At 45.0% G+C, this 25,233-nt stretch overlaps 1 protein-coding gene across 7 annotated transcripts in view; it reads right to left on the bottom strand.

Annotated features, from left to right (window-relative positions):
- Window positions 1–6,500: 6,500 nt before the first annotated feature.
- The window catches only part of LOC309631048 (uncharacterized protein), a 72,634-nt gene continuing 53,901 nt past the window's right edge, over window positions 6,501–25,233 (bottom strand). For 6 of the 7 annotated variants that reach the window (XR_014246038.1, XR_014246039.1, XR_014246040.1 and 3 more), the window contains one exon: window positions 6,501–23,119. Coding sequence is in view for 1 of the 7 variants with exons in the window: in XM_082396991.1 (XP_082253117.1) it covers window positions 23,105–23,119; window positions 23,964–24,031 (83 nt within the window). In the remaining 6 variants the exon portion in view is untranslated. Of the gene's footprint in view, window positions 23,120–23,963; window positions 24,032–25,233 lie in introns of all 7 variants that reach the window. The other variant, XM_082396991.1, reaches the window with a different exon arrangement.

Raw genomic sequence — 25,233 nt, 5'->3', positions numbered from 1 at the left:
GCGAGTCTACTAAGAGACTTTCTACTGTTCCAACTTCATAGGGTTGTTGGGAATATTAATGAGATATCCATGTAAGATGCTTTATATTGCCTTATATCAATAGTATCGATTGACATTTTGGACTGGATAATCCTTTGTTGTGGGGGCTTGTCCTGTGCATTTTAGGTTGTTTAGCAGCATCCTCGGCCTCTGCCCACTAGATGCCAGTAAGAACCTCCTAGTTGTGACAACCAAAAATATCCCCAGATATGGCCAAATGTCTCCTGCAGAGTAAAATCATTCAAGGTGTGACCCAGTGCTTTTTATGGTGCCAGGCACTTACTAACAATTTATTATGTTTTGGTTCCCTTCTCCTCTGCATCCCCTACCACCAAACCTTCCACCAAAGATTCCTCTGCCTCAGCAACGTGATGATGAGTCCATAAGAGAAACAGCCCTCTTGACTCAAAAGTGGGAAAGGAAAATTAATAATATATTGAATTCATGTGGCATTTTACCAGTCTTCTAATTGCTCATACGTGGGTGCTAGAAAATAAGATTGCCGTCTGAGAGTTAAAATAGCAAAACTCATACACAGTGAATGAGGTGTTGTGTGGAAAGTGTGACTGAAGAGTTTAGAAATGCCCTCCAATCAAAGTAAATTGGGTGTAATTTCAGAAAGATAAAATTGTAATTTGTTGAGGGTAAGCTTAATCAATTGTACCCTGTTCAAAGAAAGACTATGTAACAGAAATAGGGAATGAACTAGTTTTGTCTTGTTTTTTTATTCTTGTCAACTGCTAAATAAAACATCTTTTACCCATATATTACTTATGATTGTACATGGATAAGTATTTCTATAGGATGAATTCCTAGAAATTGAATTAAAATTGAATAGATATTACACATCGCCTTCCAAAACTTGGTATGAATTTAGATTTCTAATCCTACCAAGGATGTATGTGATTGTTCATTTCCCAAAAGCATGAATTATATATTATTTTGCTTTTGAACTTTAGCCAATGTGATGGGTAGAAAATAGCAAATCAGCCTTATTTTAGTTTGCTGGTGAGATGAGTTTCTAAGTTGTTCGTATTCTTTTATAAATTATCTTTTCAAATAATTGGATTGTTTTTATTAACTTGTAGAAACTTTTTATATATAATGGATAGTAACCTATTCTCTGCTCTGTATGTTGCAAATATTTTCTTCCTCTCTGCTGCTTGTCTTTTTTTTGGTTTTTTTGGTTTTTTTGGTTTTTTTGGTTTTTTGGCTGCACTGCGTCTTCGTTGCTGCACGTGGGCTTTCTCTAGTTGTGGCCAGCAGGGGTCTTCACGACAAAATGCTTGTGATATGTGTTTTTTTTTAAAGAATTTTTTTAAATTAATTAATTTATTTTTGGCTGTGTTGGGTTTTCATTGCTGTGCATGGGCTTTTCTCTAGTTGCGGCGATCAGGGGTTACTCTTCATTGCGGTGTGCGGGCTTCTCATTGTGGTGGCCTCTCTTGTTGCAGAGCAGGGGCTCTAGGCACGTGGACTTCAGTAGTTGTGGCACGTGGACTCAGTAGTTGCAGCTTGCAGGCTCTAGAGCGCAAGCTCAGTAGTTGTGGCACATGGGCTTATTTGCCCCGCGGCACATGGGATCTTCCCCCACCAGGGATCGAACCAATATCCCCTGCATTGGCAGGCAGATTCTTAACCACTGGACCACCAGGGAAATCCCCTCTGCTGTTTGTCTTTTGATCTTATTTATGATGTCTTTTTTCAAAAAGAAATTTTCATACTGTCAAATCTGACAATATTTTCTTTTATGGCTTCTGGTATTTATGGCTTACTTTAAAAAAAAAACTTTCCCTGTTCAATGTTATTTTCTTGTACTATTTTTTATAATTTGGTGGTTATTTTTCCTTATATTTAGATCTTTAATTCACCTGGAATCTTATCTTTGGATACAGTGTCAGTTGTAATTCTAATTTTATTTTATTTCCAAATTAATAACTAAAAATCACAACATTTTATCCCCAATGATCTGAAATGCCACTGTGATCATTTACTAACTTCCCAATTATATAGAGTGTTTGGATTATTTATTCTATTGCACTGATTTATTTATTCCTATGTTAATACATATTGTTTTAATTACTGAAGCTTTGTGGTATATTTTGAGATTCTCTGTCATTATTCTCATTAACTATATTTTGGCTATTGCACATTTCCCCTCAGATAAGCATTAATGTGTGGCACTGTATTTCCCATTGTAAAATATATTGGTGCTCTGCTTCAAGAGTGTGGGAGTTCACTTCTGCCTGGTGCCTGGAAACTGGACAGAGTAAGACTCCCTGACTATTTGTTTGAATCAAGCACAGAAGTGTGTTCTTTCCATAGAAACCCAGTGGGCTGTCCGTCTCTTCTAAGGAATTCTATTGGTTCCAAGCCAGTGACAGAAATTTGTTGGGTCAGACTGCTTCCTCAATGCTTGGCCTGATGGGTTGTTTAGAAACAGCACTGCAAGTGTTCTGGGGTGACCATTTCTGCAGGGGCTCTGTTGCTTAGCAACAACCTAGGCTACACCCAGCTCTATCTTTGTTTCTTACTTACTCTTCCTCAGAGGGGAAAAATGGACCAGATCTCCTTTCTCATGTTTGCTCTCAAGCTTGACACCCAGAACTCACTATACACTTGGCCTGGTCAAAGAATGCATTTTACAGTGGAATGCAACATGACTTTGATTTACAGGGTATGGAGTGGGAAGCTCTCTGGAGGGGCCCAGTTTACCCACTTCTCAGTTATGCATATTTCCACTTATCAGGACCTCTTTCTTTTTTAATCAAGGCATTAACTTGAGTCACAAAAAGGGGATGGCAGAGAATTCAACTGTTATAATTTGGCAAGATGAATTAATAATTTCTTGATAAGGTCCCCATCAGCTCAAAAAGGGTATCCCACAAAGAGATTAACTACATAATTGCCCTATGTGCTTTCAACTGGGTAACTTAGGCTGGAGTTTCTCCCTTTCTTGCCATACTCCATGCAAGGTTTCAGGAAAGAACCAGCACAGTTAGTCTCATGTTTTACAGCTGTACAGTTCCCCAAAACCTTGATCTCGGTGAGCTAGACCATGTCTAGGTTCTGAGAGGCTGAGGGTACTAAAGGCCACTGGTCACTTGTCCTGAAAGGAAGAGATCTTCACACACCATTCCGCTTCAGCACAAACCCATATCCCACCTCAACTCCACAGCCCATTCGATATTTTCTCTGTCAGTCTACTGATTACAAATCCTCTTCTTTATACTATTTTACGTCTTAGTAAAGCAGAGCTCGCCAGATGTGGTGCCACAAGTGGTCCGAGACTGTGCTATGCAAGTACTAGTATTTTCTGTCTGCAATGGAAATGTTTTGGAAAGCATGCTAGTAAAGAATCATTTGATTGGAAGAAGTAAAATTCACTCAAACTTGCTTTAGCAAAAAAAAGACCATGGAGATGTCTCATATTGAAAGACCATGGAGATGTCTCATAAAACCAAAAACAGGAAACACAACTGGAACTCAGAACGAATGGGAACTGGAAACTTTCCTCCTTCTCCCCAATAGACCTTTTCTGTTCCATTTGCTTATTAAAATGAACATAGCTGCCTCAACCAAAATTCACATAACTTCCCACTTCCAGAAAGTTTAGGGTTTCTGAGCCCCCTCCCCCCATTTCAAAATCCTGAGACAATTTAATTGACCCAGTGTGATTCGGGTGGCCACTCTAGCCATGCCTGGTGCAAAATGCAACGAAAAGGGTTATGGAGTTTCATACACCACTAGCCTCCTGTTGGCGATGAAAGGAGACAAAAGGGGTTAGACAAAAGGCCTGGGCAGGGCAAACTAACCCACCAGTCTGCCGTGAAGATTTAGGAACATACAAGGTAAGGCCCCCTCCTGGGTCCCAGTGAACTCACCAGGGCAAAGGCTCCTGTATGAAGAATCAGGAATCACTGGCTGATGGCATCAGTACTGGAATATCCAACAATTTGAGTATTTCCATTTGGGAGAATTTGTTGAAATTCCTTTTGATTTGTCTTTATCCTCTGGATCTCCTCTTTCTATGGAGCACAACCCTGACATTAACGGACAGGTTCAAGCATTTTTTGTGGGAGGAGTGGAAAATGCCTGGATTCTTTTCAAAGGGGTTGCTACAATAATGTCACAAGGGTAACTATAGGATCTAAGGTCACCGGGAAATGAGTGGGAACTGCAGAGTAACTCACCAAATAAAATAATCTATTCTCCCAGTGAGGTGTGTATCCCAGATATCCGGCATCACAATCAACTGAGGTGCTTGGTAAAATGTAGATTCCTCTAACAACAACATTATAAATCAACTATACTCCAATATAAAATAATAATTAAATTTAAAAAAAAAGGAGGGCTTCCCTGGTGGCGCAGTGGTTGCGAGTCTGCCTGCCAATGCAGGGGACACGGGTTCGAGCCCTGGTCTGGGAGGATCCCGCATGCCGCGGAGCGTCTAGGCCTGTGAGCCACAATTACTGAGCCTGTGTGTCTGGAGCCTGTGCTCCGCAACAAGAGAGGCCACGATAGTGAGAGGCCTGCGCACCGCGATGAAGAGTGGCCCCCACTTGCTGCAGCTAGAGAAAGCCCTCGCACAGAAACGAAGACCCAACACAGCCAAAAATAAATAAATAAATAATTTCCATTTAAAAAAAAAAAAAAAAAAAGGAGATTCCTGGTCTGGCCCCAGATCTACCAAATCAGACTCCCTATGAAATTGAGCAGGACCCTGTGGGGCTCCTGGGCACCCAAAACTCTGTCTCCGAGATTTGATTTGGCACCAGTGCACAGAGACCAAGTTTCAACATCACCTGGAGTGGGACAGGACATCTGCATTTTAACAAGCTCCCTGGGTGAGACTGATGCTCACTAATATTTGGGAACCTCTGTCCTAGAACTTGACACTAGAGTTCATTGGAATGAGCCAACTCACACCAACACTCAGGGTCTCATAACCATTCAAGAATGCAATAAAAGCAATGGTATCTCTTCCCAGAAACACATACGTGAGTATCTACACATAAAATGTGCGTGTCTTTCAAAGGCTTCACTGATTCCCTGAAGCTCTTCTGCAAACCCAGATTCCCTGAAACTCTTCTGCAAACCCAGATTAAGACCCTCTGCACTGGAGAATATAAAGACCCTGAAATGTATTAAGGGACAAGGAAGAAGGTAACATACAATTTAAGGAAGTGGATCAGGGAAGGGAGCCAATTACACAAACATTAAGATTCTGAAGTCAGGAAGGTTTGGGTCCCAACGCTGGCTTGGTCATTTACCAGCTATGTGACATCAGTCAAGTTAATCTCACTAGGACTCAACTTCTTCATCTGTCAAATGAGAAGATAGTATCTCTTAATAAGATTGAAAAGAATTTTAAGTGAGAATTTTTAATGAGATGATATATCTGAGACACTTAGCATAATAACAATAGTAGTTGATGATAAAGAAGAGACATCAATAGGTAGGTAGGTAGGTCAATAGGTCAGTAAATGATCAGGTTCTCTCCTGGAAATTCCCAGCAAGAATATACTTAACAGAGATAAGATAGTTGGGAGGACACCTCCACAAATCACAACTGTTCTGTCAGCGCATTGTGCTGACATTTTCCCTGGAGTCTTTCCTCACCATTGATACAAAAATCAGCATGCAAATGTGATGAGCACAGAAGAAACAAAGACTGTGGATAAGGAATTATAACTTTTGAGCTGAAGGGGGCCTCAGGGATCAGCCAACAAGCCCATTATTAACGAAACCTTCTAATCAGCCTTTTTTCCACATCTCTGTACATTTTGTCAAAAATAATATTCACTTTGATGTTGCAAAGCCTTAGTTTGCTTTTTGTGTTTTCTCTCTCCATAAGTGAATGTTAGGTCATCCTTTTGTATAGGCAAACTGCTGTGACAAAACGAGCATTATAAATTGCAACAATATAAGCAAATTCTCCCAGCTCTAAAATTCTCTTTCGATTCAAACGGTTGACACAAATAATTTAAGGATGATGGAATTCCTCAAGTGCAGAGGGCAACAGAGTTCATTCTTCCACTGACCGAGAGAAAGAATTGTCTCCCTGCACAGCTTGGGAGACAGGGGCTACTGCTCTCTAGGGAGGGCAAGACACTCGCTGGTCCCCCTTTCTAGACAGCTTGGCACTGGAGCTGAAAGCCGACTCCTCTTTCCTGAAAGTCTTGTTAGGGGATGTGGGGGCTGTGCTTCCAGGTGCCCCGCCTCTGTTGTAACCTGAGGCCTTTGAACCTCTGGCAACAAAATTTCAGGCTTTTGTGGGGCCTGAGCCAGGCTAATGGGGCTTGAAGGGCCAGAGCCCAGGCAGGACATTCTGTAACAATTAGGATGTCAGAGGGCTGAGGGTTACATACCACTGCTCCTGATGGCACCACCTGGGCATGCCTTGCAGATGTTACCCAAAAACTGGGTCCACCTCTTGGTTGGTGTCAAGCTGAAAGATACAACCAAGCCAAAGATCAGGAGAAGGAAGGACTTATTATTTGCAACAAGTAAGGAGAACACCAGGATCTTTCCCAAAGCAGTGTCTCCCCAAAGGCAAAATGGGGGAAATTTTCAACTAAGAGTACGTGCATATTCATGATAGGGCTTGAGTGGTGTATACATATTCATGAAGGGGCTTGAACAGAAGAATTCAGTATAGAATTGGGGCAAAAGTCTACAAGTGTCCAAGCTTTAGCTGATTGAAGTCACCAGGGTCAGAAAAGTCAATGACATCATCTTTTAGGTTCCAGTAGACCTGGTGGTTGAGCACTCGAGGTGGGTTTAAATTCTGCAAAACAGCTCAAGAAAATGCTTCAGGCTAATTTTTAACATTGAAACAGAACTGGGGGTCTTTACAACTGATTTATTATCTTTGCTGTTGTTACTTCTCTTTCCTGATAACAGTCGTTTGTTCTTTTGTGCCCTTAAGATCATTATTACTGAGACCTGTTCAAGGGCAAGAATTGTGGACAGGCTTAGATCCCAAAATGGCTTCTCTTATGTCAAGAAAGCCAGGCTTGGTTCTCTTTCTCCGGGGACCCCTACCCTATTCGCTTACACCTGGACCTTTCCCTACACTTCCTGCTATCAGGAATTGTGCTAGGTCTGGACCAGGAGTGCCAGGGCCATCTTCCCAGGGCCTCCTTAGGAGGGCCTAACAGGACTTGCTCCTATTCCATTCTCATCTGTCTAGAAAGGAATTGAAACCACTGCAAAATGCAAGGAGGTTAGCTTTTGAAGCAAGGTTGTTTCAGTAACACGATCCTTATCATAAAGGCTCATTACTCTCCACCCTCTATAAAAACACATGACCCAACATAGTATTGCTTCCAAACAGGCCAGCTGTGGGTGGCAGATGCTCTAAGTTTCAGGGCTTTTCAGTGAGCTGCCGAGAAAATTCCTGGTGTGAGTATCTTTCAAGAAATGAAGTTCGTCAAATGTACATTATGCTGCTGACCTCCAAGCCCACGGAGTCATTTATTAATTTACTTAAAATATAATCTAGCTCCTAGTCTATGCCAGGTGCTGGGTTAGGTGCTGCGGTGGCCAGGATGAGTAAGATACGGCTCCCACTCACATCTTGGGAAGATGGAAACTTAAGAACTTTACTCCAATACAATGAAATAAGGGTTGCAACTTGTATTAATTTGCTTTCACCTCTTGGGCAAAAAAGAACTGAATAGTTCATAGAATCTAAGAAAGATTAAAAATCAAAACATGGCCAAGGCAGGGAGGTCTCAAGAACAGCTGGAACCTGCGATTTGAACACTGTCAGAATTGTCTGCCTCTCTCCACTCTGCTTCTGCCTGCACATCCAACTTATTCTCTCAATAAAGAGCAGTCCTGTTCATGTGTAAGAAATCGAGGCTGCCATTAGTCCCTGAGCTTAGTGTTTTCCAAACTCTTACACCTGAGAGTACTTAATTGTTTCTTACTTCCTGTCTGAAAAATTCTGGGAAGGCACCCTGGTCCATTTTGTATCAGGTGCCTACCCTTAAACCAACCATCTGGTAAATTATATGGCCACTCCTAAAGATGCACTTTACATATTGTGGTAAGGGGCAGGAGAAAAGGGTAAATGTGGGTGAGTGCCTTTAGAGCAACCCCAAAAGATGAGACATCATTTTCTTCCCTGGGTAGGGTTGCCAGATACAACACAGGGTGCCCAAAAATTGCATGAGACATACTTATACTAAAAAATTATGTCTATCTGAAATCAAACTTAATTGGGTATCCTGTATTTTTGTTTACTTATTTATATTTCAAATCTGATAATCCTATTCCTGGAGCGCTTCAAGGAAAAGGGAAGCAAGTCTAGTTGCTGGATGGTTGAATAGCAGTAGGCTGCGGGAGAATGGCTAAAGATTCCAACTTAGCTTCTTTGGTTGTAACCCTGAAGAACTGACTTGGGCTATCTTAAACAACAACGAGGAATGTACTGGAAGGCTATGGGGGCAATGCCACCTCTTTGCACAACACCAGAGGTGACATGTGAATGGTTCCTCCTAAAATTGTACAGTGTGGTTGCTCAGATTACAGGGAAGCTCCCAGAATGAGAGGGGGATTTGGGCAACAATGCCTGGGAAGGACAGGACCTGGGGTCCTGCCCATTATGCAGCTTTCCTACCTGTTAACTCTAGTGTAAGTCTTCTCTCTCCTCTTCAAGAAGATATATTGAAATGCAAGAGAGAGTGACTGCATTTAAGGATAATCTTGAATTTGCTCTAATTAATTAATTATGTAAATTAATACTCAGTATCCAGAGTAGTGAGAATTCATGAGTCAAGACAATTCAGTCCCAACTGTTATACATCTTGTTACCTGGGACACAACATTGGGTGAGAGAGAGAGAGAGAGACTCTAGTCAGGTTTGGGTCACGTGCCTAAACTTTGAAAAGAGCAAACGTTGATCACATGGAATAGGCAGTAGGTGCTCCCTGAAGGGAAAGCAAGACGCTGTGAGCAGAAGGCAGAAGGAATACTCAGGGGGTGCAAAACCAGCAGATGTTCTTTTTGATGACATCTGTGTGTTCTGTCCACACTGAAGAGCTAGCACCCCATTGTCCTTGCCCTATGGTGCTGCAGACCGTGTGAGGGAAAGCTGACCAGCTGCAGACATGACCAATCACTGAAGCAGTCCCTCAGGCTGGTGGTTCCCCACAGCAGTGTCATGACAACTGACCCACCACAGTCATATGCGAGGGTGAAGAAAGATTTGTTACTAATAGTGCTCAAAATACTTTTGGAGGAATCCACCTTTTAAAAAATAAATTAGAACAAATTCAAGACTCATCCTCAATAATGTCACTCCAACTACCCTGCATTGCAATAGGCGTTCCTGAGTGGGAAGGAAGGGTGGGGGTAGGACCGGTATACAGACTACTGCACGTAACCACAGCCATCAAGAAGGGATCGCCACTCCTACTCCACGTGAATGATCGTTAAATTGGGGGGGAGGGGCTATGTCTTAGTCTGAGTTTATTCATAGATGTGGGTCCTTCATATGTGCATGATCCATTGCCTGGTATGTGGCAGAGACAATGAGGGCTGTGAGGCAGATACCCCAACAACCTGACCTTGCCTGGATAGGATAGGGAGGGGAGAAGAGATATGTCTGGGGTGTTGAGAGTCAGGACAGCATGCTGCTCACCAACTCTTTGGCTTAGGAGGAGATTAAATTAAATACTACATGTAAAACCCCCAGTACAGTGATGGATACATAGAAAGCTCTCAGTAACTGTTGGCTGTGTTATTTATATAGGTATGATACAAGTTCAGCTGCTGTGACAAAGGCCATGATAAGAGTGGCTTCACCAAGAGAGAGTCCTAGGATAAGCAGTCCAGGACAGACTCATCCTACTTTGTCACTCTGCTATCCTCAACATGTGGCTTCCATCTCAAGATCTAAGATAATTGCTCCAGCTCCTGCCATCACATCCACATCTGGTCAGAGAGAAGGGGGAAAAGGGAAGTGGAGTGTATATCTTTCCCTTTAGGTTACTACCCAGAAGTGGCACCCATCCCTTCCACTTACATTCCATCGGCTAAAACTTCATCCTAAAGCCACAGCTAGGAGCAAGGGAAGCTGGGAGATGGGGTCTTGAGCTGAGGAGCCAGGTGCCTCACTGAAACTCTGAGTTTAATTACTCAAAGAAGAAGGGATGGATACATTTTTAGGGACCGTAATCACGCCTTGATATGCTGTTGTTTCTGCTGTTGCCTTGCACACAGAGTCAGAACTTCCCAGAATTAGTTCCTGAAAACTCTCAGATCTCTAAAGGTAAAATAGAAATGTGGGAGAGCTTACGGCAGTTCAACAGGGACAGAACACTGTGCTGGGGGTTGGTGGAGGTTGTAATATCCCCTCCCCCTCTGACCATGCTCTTCTTGCCTCAGTCTTTGACCACTGAGCTTCGACAGACATATGCCTCCTTTCCCGCACACCCCACCCTCTGTTGTCCCCCAATTCAGGTGACTCCTGTCCAGACCTCTTTCATTTTTTTTATTTCATTTTTTTCTTTTTCTTCCAGTTCTATAGAGATATAATTGACATACAGCACTGTATAAGTTTAAGGTGTGCAGCATAGTAACTTGACTTACATGCATCATCAAATGATCATCACAATAAGTTTAGTGAACATCCGTCATCTCAAATAGATACAAGATTAAAGAAGTAGAAAAAAATATTTTCCTTGTGATGAGAAACCTTAGGATTTACTCCTTAACACCTTTCATATGTAACATACAGCAGTGTTCATCATATCTATCATGTTGTACATCCCTAGTATGTATTTATCTTTTTTCTTTTGGCCGGGCCACACAGCTTGTGGGATCTTAGTTCCCCAACCAGGGATGGAACCTGGGCCCCGGCAGTAGAAGCGTGGATTCCTAACCACTGGACCAGTAGGGAATTCCCTGAATTTATCTTATAACTGGGAGTTTGTACCTTTTGACTCCCTTCAACCAATTCCCCTCTCCCCACTCCCACCCCCAACCCCTGCCTCTGGTAACCACAAATCTGATCTCTTTTGATAAGTTTGTTTGTTTGCCTCTTTGTTTTTGAAGTATAATTGACCTACGACACTATGTTAGTTGCTGGTACACAACATAGTAAGTCAATATTTCTATACATTTCAAAATGATCACCATGTACGTCTCCTTCTTTCTATTCCCACCCTAGGTGTTCCCTTCCAGGCTATACCCCAGCCCCACTGTACTGCTGGAGAATCCAGGAATACAAGATGGCCACCCAGATGTTCCTAAGGTAATATTGCAACTGTCCCTTAGAAAGAGACAGTCTCCTGCAGTTACTGAGACATGAAAACTGGAAAACCCAGCAGCTGGCCCCAAATGTCCCCTCAGAGGTACAGAGCCCTCCTCCTCATCGTCACACACACTTCCTTCCTCTTCCCAGGGAAGCAGGAAAGACAGAAAGAGGGAGCATTGGGCTTGGCCCCAGCATCTTTCGAGAGAAATCTGGCCTGACGTAGAATAAGTCACTCCCCTTTGGCCTTCCCTCCTGGCCTGGGACAGCGACCACTTCATCACACACATTTCCCTTCCATAGCCACCCCCTCTCAATACCTCATCACCAGCTGATAACGCCCTCCCTGCCCCTGGCAGGCCTTCTCCCTGATGAAGCACGCCGCCACCTTTCTGGCTGGAGCCAGCTGGGCCCGGGTGACCCCCCTTCCCAAGCGATGCCTTCTTAATAACCTCCCTAAAGAAGAAAGCTAACTAACAACCCCTGTTCTGCTTTGATGAGCTGACCCTGCTTTTTCCAGTCACAAGGACAGTCTGAGGCCAAATTTTCCATCCAGGGAGGAAGGCGGGAATCAGGGCGAGCTGGGGGAAAGGGGGATCGCGAGGGGTGGCCGCACGGCTAGTCCGCCTCCTGCCTTCTTGGTTCTAATTAGTGGGTGCCAAAAGATGCAGCCTAGCTCTGAGAGGCCAGGCACGGCTCGGGGAGAAAGGCAGAGAGAACACATTTCTATTTGATGGAAAACAGTTTTGAGAGGGGGGAAAAATGAGAATTATAGAGGAATGAAACCCCAGAAGTCCCAGCAGAGCAGCGGGCAGCTGGCCCAGCAGGACTTCCCACGGTGGCCTGCCCACCACCCCACGCAGTTCCTCCTCCTCAGGGTTGCATCTCCTTGTGCACAGCCCTCTCACTGCCCATTTTTCCATCCAATTCTCCCAAGGGCCCTGTGAGGCAGGCTGACAGGAATCACTAGCCCACTAGGTCAAGGAGAACCTTAAGACTCCGAGAGGTTACATGGTTGTTCAAGGTCAGCAGCAGAAGGGAGGAGGAACACTGGGGGCCTGAGATGTAACTACGGTGATGGCATTATCAGGTCCCACCAGCCTGCAAGGGATTTGCATGCATTTGCTTAAGTTATGCGTCAGTACAAACTCTTTGCCTATATTTAGATGTAATGAAATAACTTTATCCTTTTTAAAACTGAGATGGGGGCTATTTTAAGGTAGCCAAAGGTTACGTATTCATGTATCATGCATGCAAAACTATATGGAGAATCACACAATTACACAAACAATGCTACAACCACACAGGATCCCAGAGAAAATTCTTTTTTCCTTTTCCACCACTAGTGGAGAGAGTACCCCTTCCTCAGTTTAGAAGGTGAGTAAACCACTCCCTCTTCCCCCCAACAATTAAACCCTTAGTGTTGTATTAACCACCGGCCCCAGTCCTGCGATTAAGGAATCAACCAGAGGGGAAAAAAGGAAACCAGGATTTTCTTTTCTTTTTCTTTAATTTATTTTATTTTTATTTTATTTTTGGCTGCATTGGGTCTTCGTTGTTGCGCGCGGACTATCTCTAGTTGCAGCGAGCCGGGGCTACTCTTCGTTGCAGTGCGTGGGCTTCTCATTGTGGTGGCTTCTCTTTTTATGGAGCACGGGCTCTAGGTACGCTGGCTCAGTAGTTGTGGCGCACGGACTTAGTTGCTCCGCGGCACGTGGGATCTTCCCAGACCAGGGCTCAAACCTGTGTCCCCTGCACTGGCAGGTGGATTCTTAACCACTGTGCCACCAGGGAAGCCCGGAAACCAGGATTTTCATCTGCAAGACATGTAATGGCTCCTCTTTCTCCTTTTTAGTCCCTTTGCATCAGCTTTCACAGTGTCTGCATGTGGGGGCCGACTGGGGGCCAGGCACTGTGCTGGGTGCAAGGGTTACAAACTTGAGTAAGACCTCGCTCTTGGCCGCAAAGTTCTCAGGGGAGATGGAGAAAGTGATCTTATCAGTATAAAAAGATATGTGAGAAGACAGAATTATGTACCAGTGCTGTGGGAACACGGAGGAGAGGCACTTGGCCCAGGGAGTGGGCTGGGAGTTTATGGAAGGTTTCCAGGAGAAAAAAAAACCCAAACAACTGAGCAGAGTCTTAAAGGATGAGTAAGAACTGGGGGAAGGGGCTGCAGGAGGTGGGTGGCGCAGGGTCTTCCAGAAGCGGGAACAGTGTGAGGATGGCACGGAGGCATAAAATAGCAAGGTAGGAGATGGGCCTAGAGATGTGGGTAGGGACCAGGCTGAGGAGGGCCTTGCGTGACTGCTAAGGGTTTGTCCGTTATCCTGTAGGCAATGGCGGTTTTAAGGTGAAGAGTGGTTTGGTCACCTTGAACGTGGGTGTTCCTGGTCGTACCATGGGGCTGGCAGGCTGGAGGAAGGGAGGCTGTGAGGCGGTTGAGGCAAACATCCAGAAAGGAGATGAAGGGCACTGTCAGTTGGGGTAAAGAAGAGAGAGCAGGTCTGAGAAAGACCTAGAAGGTTAATTAATCAGTAGTATCTGGATAGGAGAAAAACTGTGAGGAGGAGGGAAAGTGTTACCTAAAAACTGGGTTTGCCTCTTGGTGGGTGTTGAGCCAAAAGATACAACCAAGCCAAAGATTGGGAGAAGGAAGGATTTATTACTTGCAGCAAGTAAGGGGAACACTGGGGATCCTTCCCAAAGTAGTGTCTCCCCAAACAGCAAAAGTGGGGAAGTTTTAAGTTAAGAGTACTTGCATATTCATGGAGGGGCTTCAGCAGAGGAGAATTCAGCATGGAAGTGGGGCAAAGGTTGACAGAGTCCAAGCTTTAGTTGACTGAAGTCAGGAGGGTCAACATCATCGTTCCTTCTCCTGGGTGGGGGCCTCAGTTCCTGCAGAACTCAAAGATACATATCTGATTGTTAGGTGTTTTTCTTGAGGAGGAACTAGGACTCTGTTTTATTGCTGAACTATTGTTTCTTTCCTTTTTTTTTTTTTTTTCTTTACTGTTTTTAAATCAGATGATCTGCTTATATACTCTGATTTTTCTTTTCTTTTCTTTTTTTTTTTAATTGAAGTATAGTTGATTCACAATGTTGTGTTAGTTTCTGGTATACAGAAAAGTGATTCAGTTATATATATGTATATATTCTTTTTCATATTCCTTTTCATTATTACAAGATATGAAATATAGTTCCCTGTGGCATACGGTAAGACCTTGCTGCTTATCTGAACTATTGTTTCTTAACTGCTTTTCCTTTGTTCCTACATTTCCTCACTTCCCTTAAGATCATTAATGACTAAGACCTGTTCAAAGGCAAGCATTGTGGCCAGGCTTAGATTACAAAATGGCTTAGGCAAAAAAATGTCTTCTCTTATGTTAAGAAAGCCACGCCTGGTTCTCTTTCTCAAAGGACCCCCACCCTATCTTACAAAAGAGGACATGGAGGGGCCAGAGCATCTCTGAAGTTACTGCAGACAGCCATTGCTCTCTAGGCTGGAGTGATCTGGAAGCAGAGAGTCTAAGACTGTCAGTGAGATGGAGACCAAAGAAGGGCAGAATCCCTCCTCCTCCTCCCGCTCTCTCCCTCCTCCTCTTTCTTTCTTTTTTTTTTTTTTTTATTATAGTTACTTTACAATGTTGTGTTAGTTTCTGCTGTACAGAAAAGTGAATCAGCTATACATATACATATATCCCCTCTTTTTTGGATTTCCTTCCCATTTAGGTCACAACAGAGCACTGAGTAGAGTTCCCTGTGCTATACAGTCAGTTCTCATTGGTTATCTATTTTATACATAGTAGTGTATGTATGTCAATCCCAGTCTCCCAATCCATCCCACACCCTCTGCAGCATTTGTTGTTTGTAGATTTTTCGATGATGGCCATTCTGACCAGTGTGAGGTGATACCTCATTGTTGTTTTGATTTGCATTTCTCTAATAATTAGTGATGCTGAGCATCTTTTCATGTGTTTGTTAGACATACAAATGGCCAGCAAACACATGACAAGATGCTCAACATCCTTCTTCTTCTTCCTAATGGCCAAATAGGGTTGTTAGGTGCCCTCTCAAGCTGAGGAGCTTCCCCTGATTAGAGACTCTGTAACTCCAGCTGCATTCAAGCTCAGGCTACATCCTGCAGCCTCTTGAGGATTTAATTCAATTCAACTAATGCTTATTGGACAGGTACTCCTCATAAGGGAAAGGAGAAGAGAAGAGATCTAGCAATTATTGAGTACTTAAATTGTGTTAGCAGAATGTTATGTTAAGTGTATTTACATGTAATCTCATCTCCAAGCACAGTCCCCTCAGCCCTGAGAGTCTGGGGCATTTACCTCCAGGGCCCTGAGAGGTCAAGTAATTCATCCAAGGGTTGAGGGGTAGTGCCAGGATGCAGGCCTGGAAGTAGTGCTCTATCTCTAAGACATGTTCTTCCATGAACCCAGGAGGTTGCAAGTGACTGATACACAAACTATTTTAAGCAAAAAGAGAATGCACTGGCTTATTTAACTAAAAAGCACATGAGTCAGCTGGCTCCAGGCACAAATGATGTTGTCAGTTCTCCCTTGCACTTGTTCATAAATGAATAAATCCATCTATCTCCCATTTATGTTCACCTTGGTTCATATGTAACAGCATAGCATGATAGTTTTGGGGTCCCACAGGCTGGATTCAAATCCTGGCTCCACCACCTATCTAGCTGGTGACTGAAAACAAGTTGCTTAACTTCTTAGTACCCTTGTTTCCTCATCTGTAAAATGGCTATAATAATAGTATCTGCCTCATAGTCCTTGTGAGGAGTAAATGAGATCATCCACACAATGTGTTTGGAATAGTGTCTGGTGTAAAGTCAGCTCTGAACATGCCAGCTATTATTGTTTCTGTGTCTGCTCCCTTTGAGGTAGGCCTCATTCTCTCCTGTAGCTTCCTCCATGTTGTCTAGAGAGATGGCCACGGAAAGGCCAATCTACCTCTTCCCCATAGCTTCTGGTCTTAGAAGAAGAAAGACCTTTCTCAGTGTATGCATGTAGCAAATCTCAAGGCAGACTCTTTGGTTCTGCTTAGGTTGCGTGTCATCGCTAAGGCTGGGAATGGAGTATTTTCATTGGCCAGCCTGTATTTTCTGCCCAACTTTGTGGGACACCATAATTTACAGCACCACTTTGATCATATAGACATAGAAGGAGGATCCCTTAAAAGATGGGATGCTGTGAAGACAAAATAACATCTGTCCACTGTTCTGTGCTAGGTGCTGTTATGAAGGGGTGTGACAAGAAGATGGGTGAGGCACAGCCTCCTCTACATGAAAACTTACATCAAACTATAGAAGGTGAGGCAAAGACACACATAACAATACTAGAAGGCAGATGTTATGGACTGAATTCTTGTGTCCCCCAAAATTTATATGTTGAAATCCTAACCCCCAATATGATGGTGTTAGGAGGTGGGATCTTTGAGAGGTGATTAGGTCATGAGGGTGGGACCCTCATGAATGGGATTAGTACCCTCTTAGAAGAGACCCTAGAAAGCTCCCTTGCCCCCCTTCTGCTGTGTGAGGCTTACAGCTAGAAAGCTCCACCTGTGAACCACGAAGCAGGCTCTCACCAGACACAAAATCTGCCAATGCCATAATTTTGGACTTCCCATCCTCCAGACCTGTGAGAAGTAAATTTAGTTGTTTAAGCCATCCACACTATGGAATTTTTGTTGTGGCAACCTGAATGGACTAAGACAGCAGACTATGACAAATTCCATAAGAGAAGGACAACTAAGATTCTCTGCAATTTTCAGGAAAGAGGAGATCACAGCTGGTTGGGTGGATCAGCACAAGTCCTGTGAAGAAGGCAGTGTTTAAGCTTGCCTGTGAAGTATGGGTGGCATGTTGGTTCATGGGGATGGTGCCCATTCAACATGGACAACTGTGTTAGGGGACATGGCCACCTAGGTTGATAATACAAGGTGTAAAAAGTAATCTTGAAAGGAAGGCTGGAAAGCTGAGCTAGCAACCAACACAAAAAAATGGGCCAAGGTCAAGAATCATTAGATCGGGGGGCTAGAGAAGAAACAACTAAACACAGATATTGAATTGCTGAGATCGAGAACAGAGTGTGCATGGTGTGCAAGAGAACTGTGAGTCAGATACTGAGGTCATTTGGAAAGTCCTGGAGTTATGAGCATCATCAGTCCAGATGGGGAGAAGCCAGGATAAGCAGAGAGCCAGATGGCAAAGATTTTTAAAAGAAGAGTCTTAATTCTTGATCCTGAATGCCCTCCAGAGACTTCTACATGACTCATGTGAATGCCAGTTAATCCAAGAGAAATTGGCTTTCTAGAGGTAATTTTATATACAGAAGCATGCAACGATTCATTCATTAACTCATGTATTCACTCATGCATTTACATTTGGTGGGCATTGAGCTGGGATCCAAGGCACAAATAAATGAGACTTGGTCCCTGACTTCGAGGAGCTCACTACCACTTTGTTCATACCCACTGGTCATACACTGTAAACTGATTATCTATTAAGTGGTTGGTTCCCCACTGGACTGGGCATTCCAGTCAATAAAGGTTTTTGACTGATTAATTGTATCTCTATCTTCATCCTCCACTTGGATTGAGAGACTTTAACGAAATAATTTCATTTCCATTATGTACTGTTTTGTGCAGAGTCTGAAGTCATGATAGGAAGCAAGAGAGCTGAGCCCTCTTCATGAGAGAAGCAGCAGCTGTCATTGAAAATTGCCAGTAGGAAGCAACTGCATAGCACAGGGAGATCAGCTCGGTGCTTTGTGACCACCTAGAGGGGTAAGATAGGGAGGGTGGGAGGGAGACGCAAGAGGGAGGATATATGGGGATATATGTATATGTATAGCTGATTCACTTTGTTGTAAAGCAGAAACTAACACACCATTGTAAAACAATTATACTCCAATAAAGATGTTAATAAATAAATAGAAATCCAAAAAAAAAGAAAAAAAGAAAATTGCCAGTAAAGATCTGGTTCTGTCTGAGGAAAAGTTCAATTTCATGTGGGAAGAGGAAGGGGAAGGATTACCCAAAATGAAGTTCACAACAGAAGAGGGTCCAGATGGGCCTGTGAAAGGAGCTAATAGAGGGGCTGAGATAGAGGGGGCAGGGAAAAGGGGGTGGCCCTGGAAGGTGGTAATGACTGTGCAGGAACAGAGGGCTTAGAGACAGAGGCCAGAGGAAAGGGTCTGTGCTTAAAGCAGGTGAGAGGAATGCAGGAGGCAACAGGTTAGGAGCAGGTAATAGGGAAGTAGGAGGGGAAAGGGCTGAGTGTGAGGCATGTGTGGGAGAATAAAAATGACCAAGAGTTTACTGACATTCCACCCAGGAAGAAGTGGATCTATTGCTACTCCAATTGCATCCGGGCTGGCCTGTGACTGTGTTGCCTGTGTTGTACTTCTGTGTTGCAGAAGTGATGCTATGCCAGTGCCAGGCCTAAACTCTAAGGGGGCTGGGGTCTTCCTCCTTGGTCTCCTGGAGCCCTGAGCAGGTCTATCTTTAACCCTATCACCCATAGTACTAACTAGCCTGTCACCATGGAGATCCCACCATCTCTCAGTGCTGAGCCCAAAAAGGTTACCCCAGTACTGGTAGGTATACTCTCCTCCCATCCCTACCCCCGCCCCCACTTTCCCAGAGCTGCTGACCTTTTCTGTGAGAGTAGGTTTTACTTTCAAAACACCTCCCAGTAGTGATTTTCTTGCATCCTAATTGGGAACCCATTCAGTCCTACACTAGGCCCTGGTGTCCCATTGAATTTTCTCAGTGTAGCCTGAATCCACTTGGTTTTCCTCCCTTAGACCTTAAACAGGTATCTCCGATAGGACCGTGGAAGGATCCCCTGGATCAGCCCTGGTGCCCACATTTCAGAGGTGACTATGGGCTACACTTTTGCCCTATTTCTTCTGTGTTCCAGTCTGGTTGCCATGAGTGATGCCTCCCCTGAATTCTGGTTGTTGCCCCAACTACTACTGCAGGCCTTTAGTCTTCCTTCAGACGTTCTCTTCTCTTTCTCTGTTCATTCATAGTCTAGGTCTTCCCAAGGGAGCTCTAATCCCTCTCAGAGACCCTATGTCTTCAGTGACAAATATTCTAGAAATGGGTAACTGCATGGGGCGATGGGGGACAGAGGAGGGGCCAAAGGGGACAGGTGTGTGCCGGCCCCAGCTTCCCCTCGCTCCCCTTCTCCTCCAGCAGTATTTCGAAGGGGAGATGGACAGGTAACACTTATCATCAACACAGCTCATCATTTTCCTCATCCAAGGCTGGGAGAAAGAAGCCACTAAACCCCTCCCAATGTGTAGGGAAACTGAGGCTCAGAGGAGAAAATGTACCCTGTCCACAGTCATAAAACTAGTCACATGGCACTCAAGTCTCCTAATTCCCAACCCAATTCTTTCTTTCTTTTTTTTTTTTTTATAATTTTTTTTTAATTAATTAATTTATTTACTTTGGCTGTGTTGGGTCTTCGTTTCTGTGCAAGGGCTCTCTCTAGTTGCAGCAAGAGGGGGCCACTCTTCATCGCGGTGCGCGGGCCTCTCACTACCGCGGCCTCTCTTGTTGCGGAGCACAGGCTCCAGATGCGCAGGCTCAGTAATCGTGGCTCATGGGCCCAGCTGCTCCGTGGCATGTGGGATCCTCCCAAACCAGGGCTCGAACCCATGTCCCCCGCACTGGCAGGCAGATTCTCAACCACTGCGCCACCAGGGAAGCCCTCAACCCAATTCTTTCTTAACAGTGCTATTTTTCCACGTCTGAAATGTCATGCATCAGATCTAAGACAAACAGTTTACAAAGGGTCAGATTCTGAACTTGGTTGAGATGAATGAAACACAGTCAATCTTGCTCTCAAGAAAGTAACATCCCAGGCTTCCCTGGTGGCGCAGTGGTTAAGAATCCACCTGCCAATGCAGGGGACATGGGTTCGAGCCCTGGGCTGGGAAGATCCCGCATGCCACGGAGCAACTACGCCCATGTGCCACAACTACTGAGCCCGCACTCTAGAGCCTGCAAGCCACAACTACTGAGTCCGCGTGCCACAACTACTGAAGCCCACGCGCCTAAAGCCCGTGCTCTGCAACAAGAGAAGCCACCACAATGAGAAGCCCACGCACTGCAATGAAGAGGAGCCCCCGCTTGCCGCAACTAGAGAAAAGCCCGAGCGCAGCAACGAAGACCCAACACACCCAAAATAAATAAATTAATTAAATAAAATAATAATAATAAAAAAGAAAGTAACATCCCAGTGGGAAAGGGGATATTCATTCAGTCTATTAAAAAATGTTTTATTAAGCACCAATTATGTATAAGATGTATATTAGGAACTGTTAAGAATACGAAAATGAGTGAAACATGGTCTCTGACCTCAAGAGATGATCTAGCAGGAGAGACAAGACATGTACAAGTGAAGATACAACCAACAATTAAAAAGCAGAACATAATGATGAATGTGAGTTACAGGGAGTTCGTGCAAGGAGAGGTTGAGGTGACTGGGGTGCATCTATTTGCCCTATGGCCTAGCGTTCCCATTCCCACTATGGGAAAAACACTGCCCCGGGCTGATAAAGAGATGTGTAGAGATTCTCATTGCAGCACTGTTGCTAGTGCCTAGGAGCTGGATAGTAACCATGGTATTTGCATGTGATGGACTATTATGCTGTAAAAAGTACGCATGACAACATGCGTCATTACCATTGAGTGAATGAAGAAACAGTGAGATTTAGAGCACAAAACCAATGATGCAAATTAAGGACACACACACACACACACACAATAATATCATGAATCTTTTTTCAAGAATACACATATATCTCTATCAGCATATGAAAGGCAGACTGGAGAGATATGTATTTAATGCACTGAAGTGAGTGTCTATGGTAAAGGAGTTAACAGGAGTGAGGGTAGAAAATAATAAAATAGCATAAAACACAGGCTTAGAACAGGCCAGTGACTTAAGGGACGTGATTAACTCTGTGCTTCCGAGGGGTAAAAATAAAGTCATTTAAGAGAAGTAAGAAGTCTTGTTTGAGGAGAAGCTTGGGCAGAGAATTCCATGAAGGAGATAGATCCTGACCCAGTCAATCACCACCTCATATTTCCTTGACAAAACCTACATTTCTAGTATCTGCCAGTTTCTGATTCCAGTGACTTAGCCAGACTTCTCTCCCATGGGTACCCAGGACCAGTCACTGGACGCCTCCTCTTCTGTATCAGCAAATCTACCCACTGCCCTATTGCAGTGGCTCCTGTGCGCCACCTGTACAGTCTCCCCTCTTTCCACCTCACAGCTCCAGAGTTCCTCAGCTTGGCCCTTAAGGAGAAAAAGAGGCTGGACTGCAAGGTGCTTGCGAGTACTTACTGACTCTTGAGGTGAGACAAACCTGAGTTCAAATCCAGCCTCCCGCCACTTACTGTGTGACCTTGAGCAAATTACTTAACCTCTCTGAGCTTCATTTCTCCAATCAGTAAAATATACATAACTACACTTACCTCACAGTGGGGTTGTAAGGATTAAATCAGATAATGTATAAAGCACAAAACAATGGTAGTTCCTTTGTTTATCTGTAGGTGAAATTCATGGTTCTGGAAGGGACACACAGCAGCTGGGGTCTGGGTCCTCATCCCAGCCTACACACTAATCTATGGTGCAACACTTGGTCCCACTCTCTTCCTTTTCCCCAGGCCCTGCTCCAGTCTCTTCTGTTTTCACCCATCCCTGGGCTCTGCCTGAGCAGGATCTGCTCTTATCACCAGACTCCCAAACGCTCTAGGGTTTATAGGATTAAAAAGACTGCAGTGAGAGCTGCTCAATCCTCAGACTACAGTATCCCCTTCTCCTGACCCTTTGCCGCCCTCATGTGCTGTAGAAGAAAGCCTAACACTGCAGCGCTGGCTCTTTTTCTCCTTAAAATGCCAAAAGGAGATGAACTCAGCGGGGCCTCGTGTCTAAATATGATTTCTCCCTTCTGAGGCACTATTCGTGATGGGAACTCCAAAGAAATTTATCATAGTAATGATTGCTGATTCTAGGGCATCAAGGTGACTGACAGCCATGCTACCTCACACTTGCCTTCCTGGCTTTCTCTTTCACTAGAGAGAAATTGTGTGGAGTGGTGCTGGGTGGGGGTGGCTAATTGCTTTGAGGCAAGTAGACAGTCATGGCTCAGCTTGTTACCAATCCTGGGGTGGGAGGGACAAAGGGAGGGGTGCAAAAATAACAGTCAGCCGAGATGGCTCATAGAGAAAATTCAAAATCTGTGCGTTTAGGTGGGTTGTTTCATCTGAATGCCTCTGCTGTATCCTCTCCAGGTGAAAATATCCGCCACCGAGACAGGGAAAGACATGATGATAAATGTTTCCTCAGCATTAGCAGAGTGGTAGATCAGGAGGAAGTTGCTCTACTCCAACCTCACGGACAGACCAAGAGGAAACATGGCTGAGCTGCTGCAAGGTGGATTAAGGGAGGCTTGAGAAAGGCACTTGTCTAGTTAACAAGAAGCAGTTCAAACAAGAAGCAGTTCAAGGTACAGTTTTATTTTCCAAGGAAACATTCTGGACATTTGTCTTTCTTTTGGATGGAGGAGGAACATTCCTGCCCAAGATGGATGGGGTGGGGTTCAATAGCTTTTTCTTTGCAACTTTCTGGGAGGCTCAGGGTAACAAGGAGGCGGGGAAGGTGGGTCTCAGTTTCAGGTCCCAGTGTCCTCTGACCACCTTGACCTGCGACACCCCAACAAGCAGGTGGTGAACAAATCTTTGGAGGTCTTCTCAGCTCCTCTTGAGCTGTGGTGTAAGGGTGCAATTAGGGGATGTTTTGGGTTGAGGAGTGTCTCCCCAACATTCATGACCACTCGGAAACCTCAGACTGTGACTTTATTTGGAAATAAGATCTTTGCAGGTATAATTAGTTAAGAATCTCAAGATGAAGCCATCCTGGGTTCAGGGTAGGCTCTACATCAGATATCCTTATAAAATGAGGAGAAGACATACAGAGAACACCATGTGAAGATGGAGGCAGAGATTAGAGTGATGCATCTACAAGCCCAAGATTGCCAGCAACAACCAGAAGCCAGGAGAGAGGCATGGAATGGAGGCTCCATCAGAGCCTCCAGAAGGAACCAACACTGCGGACACCTTGATTTCTGACTTTTGTCCTCCAGAACTGTGAAAGAATATATTTCTGTTATTTTAAACTCCACGTTTGTGGTAAATTGTTTCATCAGCCCCAGGAAACTAATACAAGGGAATTGGGCAGAAGGGTTCCAGAGGTGCCCCAAGGGCCCCAAAGTACCCTGGAGTATCACCTAGTTTAATGGCCTACACTTTAGTGTCTGCAGCATGTCTCAGTAGAGCATCTTCAGAAGTTAGAGATTCTATTACATAGTCCCCCCAATTCCTGCTCCCTCATAGCCACTCCAGGCACATATGAACCCCACCTTGAACTGCCCTCTGCACCACTCAGTGTGGGCTTCAGGCCAAGCCTGAGGATTGCCACCTCCTCTCTGTACCACCACATCTGCTCACAGCTTCTGGCCTCAGTTTGCTCAGTCCTCCCCCATACAGATTTCTCAGAGGCTCAGGATGGGAGGTGAGGCCAAATAGTGACTGTCCATCATGGATCTCTCACCTGCCTGACCTCCAGCAGCTCTCGTCTCAGTCTCAGCCGGGGCTGCCAGTCACAGGGGTCTCTTTGGCCTGGGGGAAGCAGCGGACCCATAGGTATAAGGTTAAGGGAGGTCAAAGCTGGTGGAAACCAAGATCCCAGCACTCAAAGTAGGGACCTCAGAGAACCCCCAAAAGAAGACACTCTTTTATCCATTGTCCGCAGTTCCTCCCATAAAGGTACCTGAGAAAGATTCTTCCCTTTTAATGGGGTGTATGTGCATATATGATGTTTGGGAAGAACATTCCAGAGTGGACAAAGGGCCCAACGCTGAGGCCTCTCTACTGGCAACCCACGTGGTTACACTACTACTTAGGAAGGAGCCTGATCTCCTGAGTCATTCTCCCTCCCTCCCCATACTGTGCTCATTCCTGTTAGACACTGCCCTCCTCGGAAGCAGTTCTCAGCCACCTACTGGAGTGTCCTAAAATTATCACAGTCTCAAAGCTGTCTTGCCCTCCTAGAGCCATGGGGGTTGGCAACTCTCAAGACTCAGTCTTCTCTGTTCTTCTGGGTGGGCTTCCAGCTCTGCTGCTCTCCTGGGAGCCAGGAGGAGGAGGTGGGCACTGGCTTCTCTTTGCTTGGGCTTGGGCTGGGGCGGGAGATGGGGGGCCTGGGCCACAACGCCTTGCTGAGGGTGAGGGAGCTGAGAGGAAGGGGTAGCAGATAGGGAGGAGGCAGAGGGAACATGCCCTGGAACCCTGGATTCCATGGAGGCAGAAAGCCAGGCAGATCTTGACAAACACATCCTGGGAGTTATGGGCCCAGCAGGCATGGAGAGAGACAGAAAGGCCAGACTCAGAAAGGGATCACGGTCATAGCAACCGTCTGTTTCATTGCAAATCTTCTGCTTCATTGACCTGCCCACCCCCACATGTGTGTCAGACTGTGTTCCAATGTTTGGCTCGGGACTGTGGCCACCAGAAGTGTGGCTGTCTTCCTCCAACCAGTCAGCTGGTTGGAGCCTGGGCCAGACTGGAACCCTGGCCTTGTCACTCCCTGCCCAGCACCCCTTCCTCCATTCAAGCCCCAGACCAACCCATCAGGGGAGACTGTGAGTGTCTCCTCCTGCCTTCTACCTGCTCACTAAATACATTTGACACCTCAACAAGGCAGGGTTTCTCTGAGTGCCCAAAGGAGCCCAAAGCCTGGTGTCTGCTCTGCACTGAGGCCGGGCTGGGCAACCAGCACTAAGGTTTAATTGCAGGACTAGTGCAGCATCAGGGTTGCTTGG

The sequence above is a fragment of the Balaenoptera borealis genome (assembly GCF_965194805.1).
Source record: "Balaenoptera borealis genome assembly, chromosome: 1".
In the NCBI taxonomy this organism is placed as follows: domain Eukaryota; kingdom Metazoa; phylum Chordata; class Mammalia; order Artiodactyla; family Balaenopteridae; genus Balaenoptera; species Balaenoptera borealis.
This window is presented reverse-complemented; position numbering and strand designations above follow the sequence as displayed.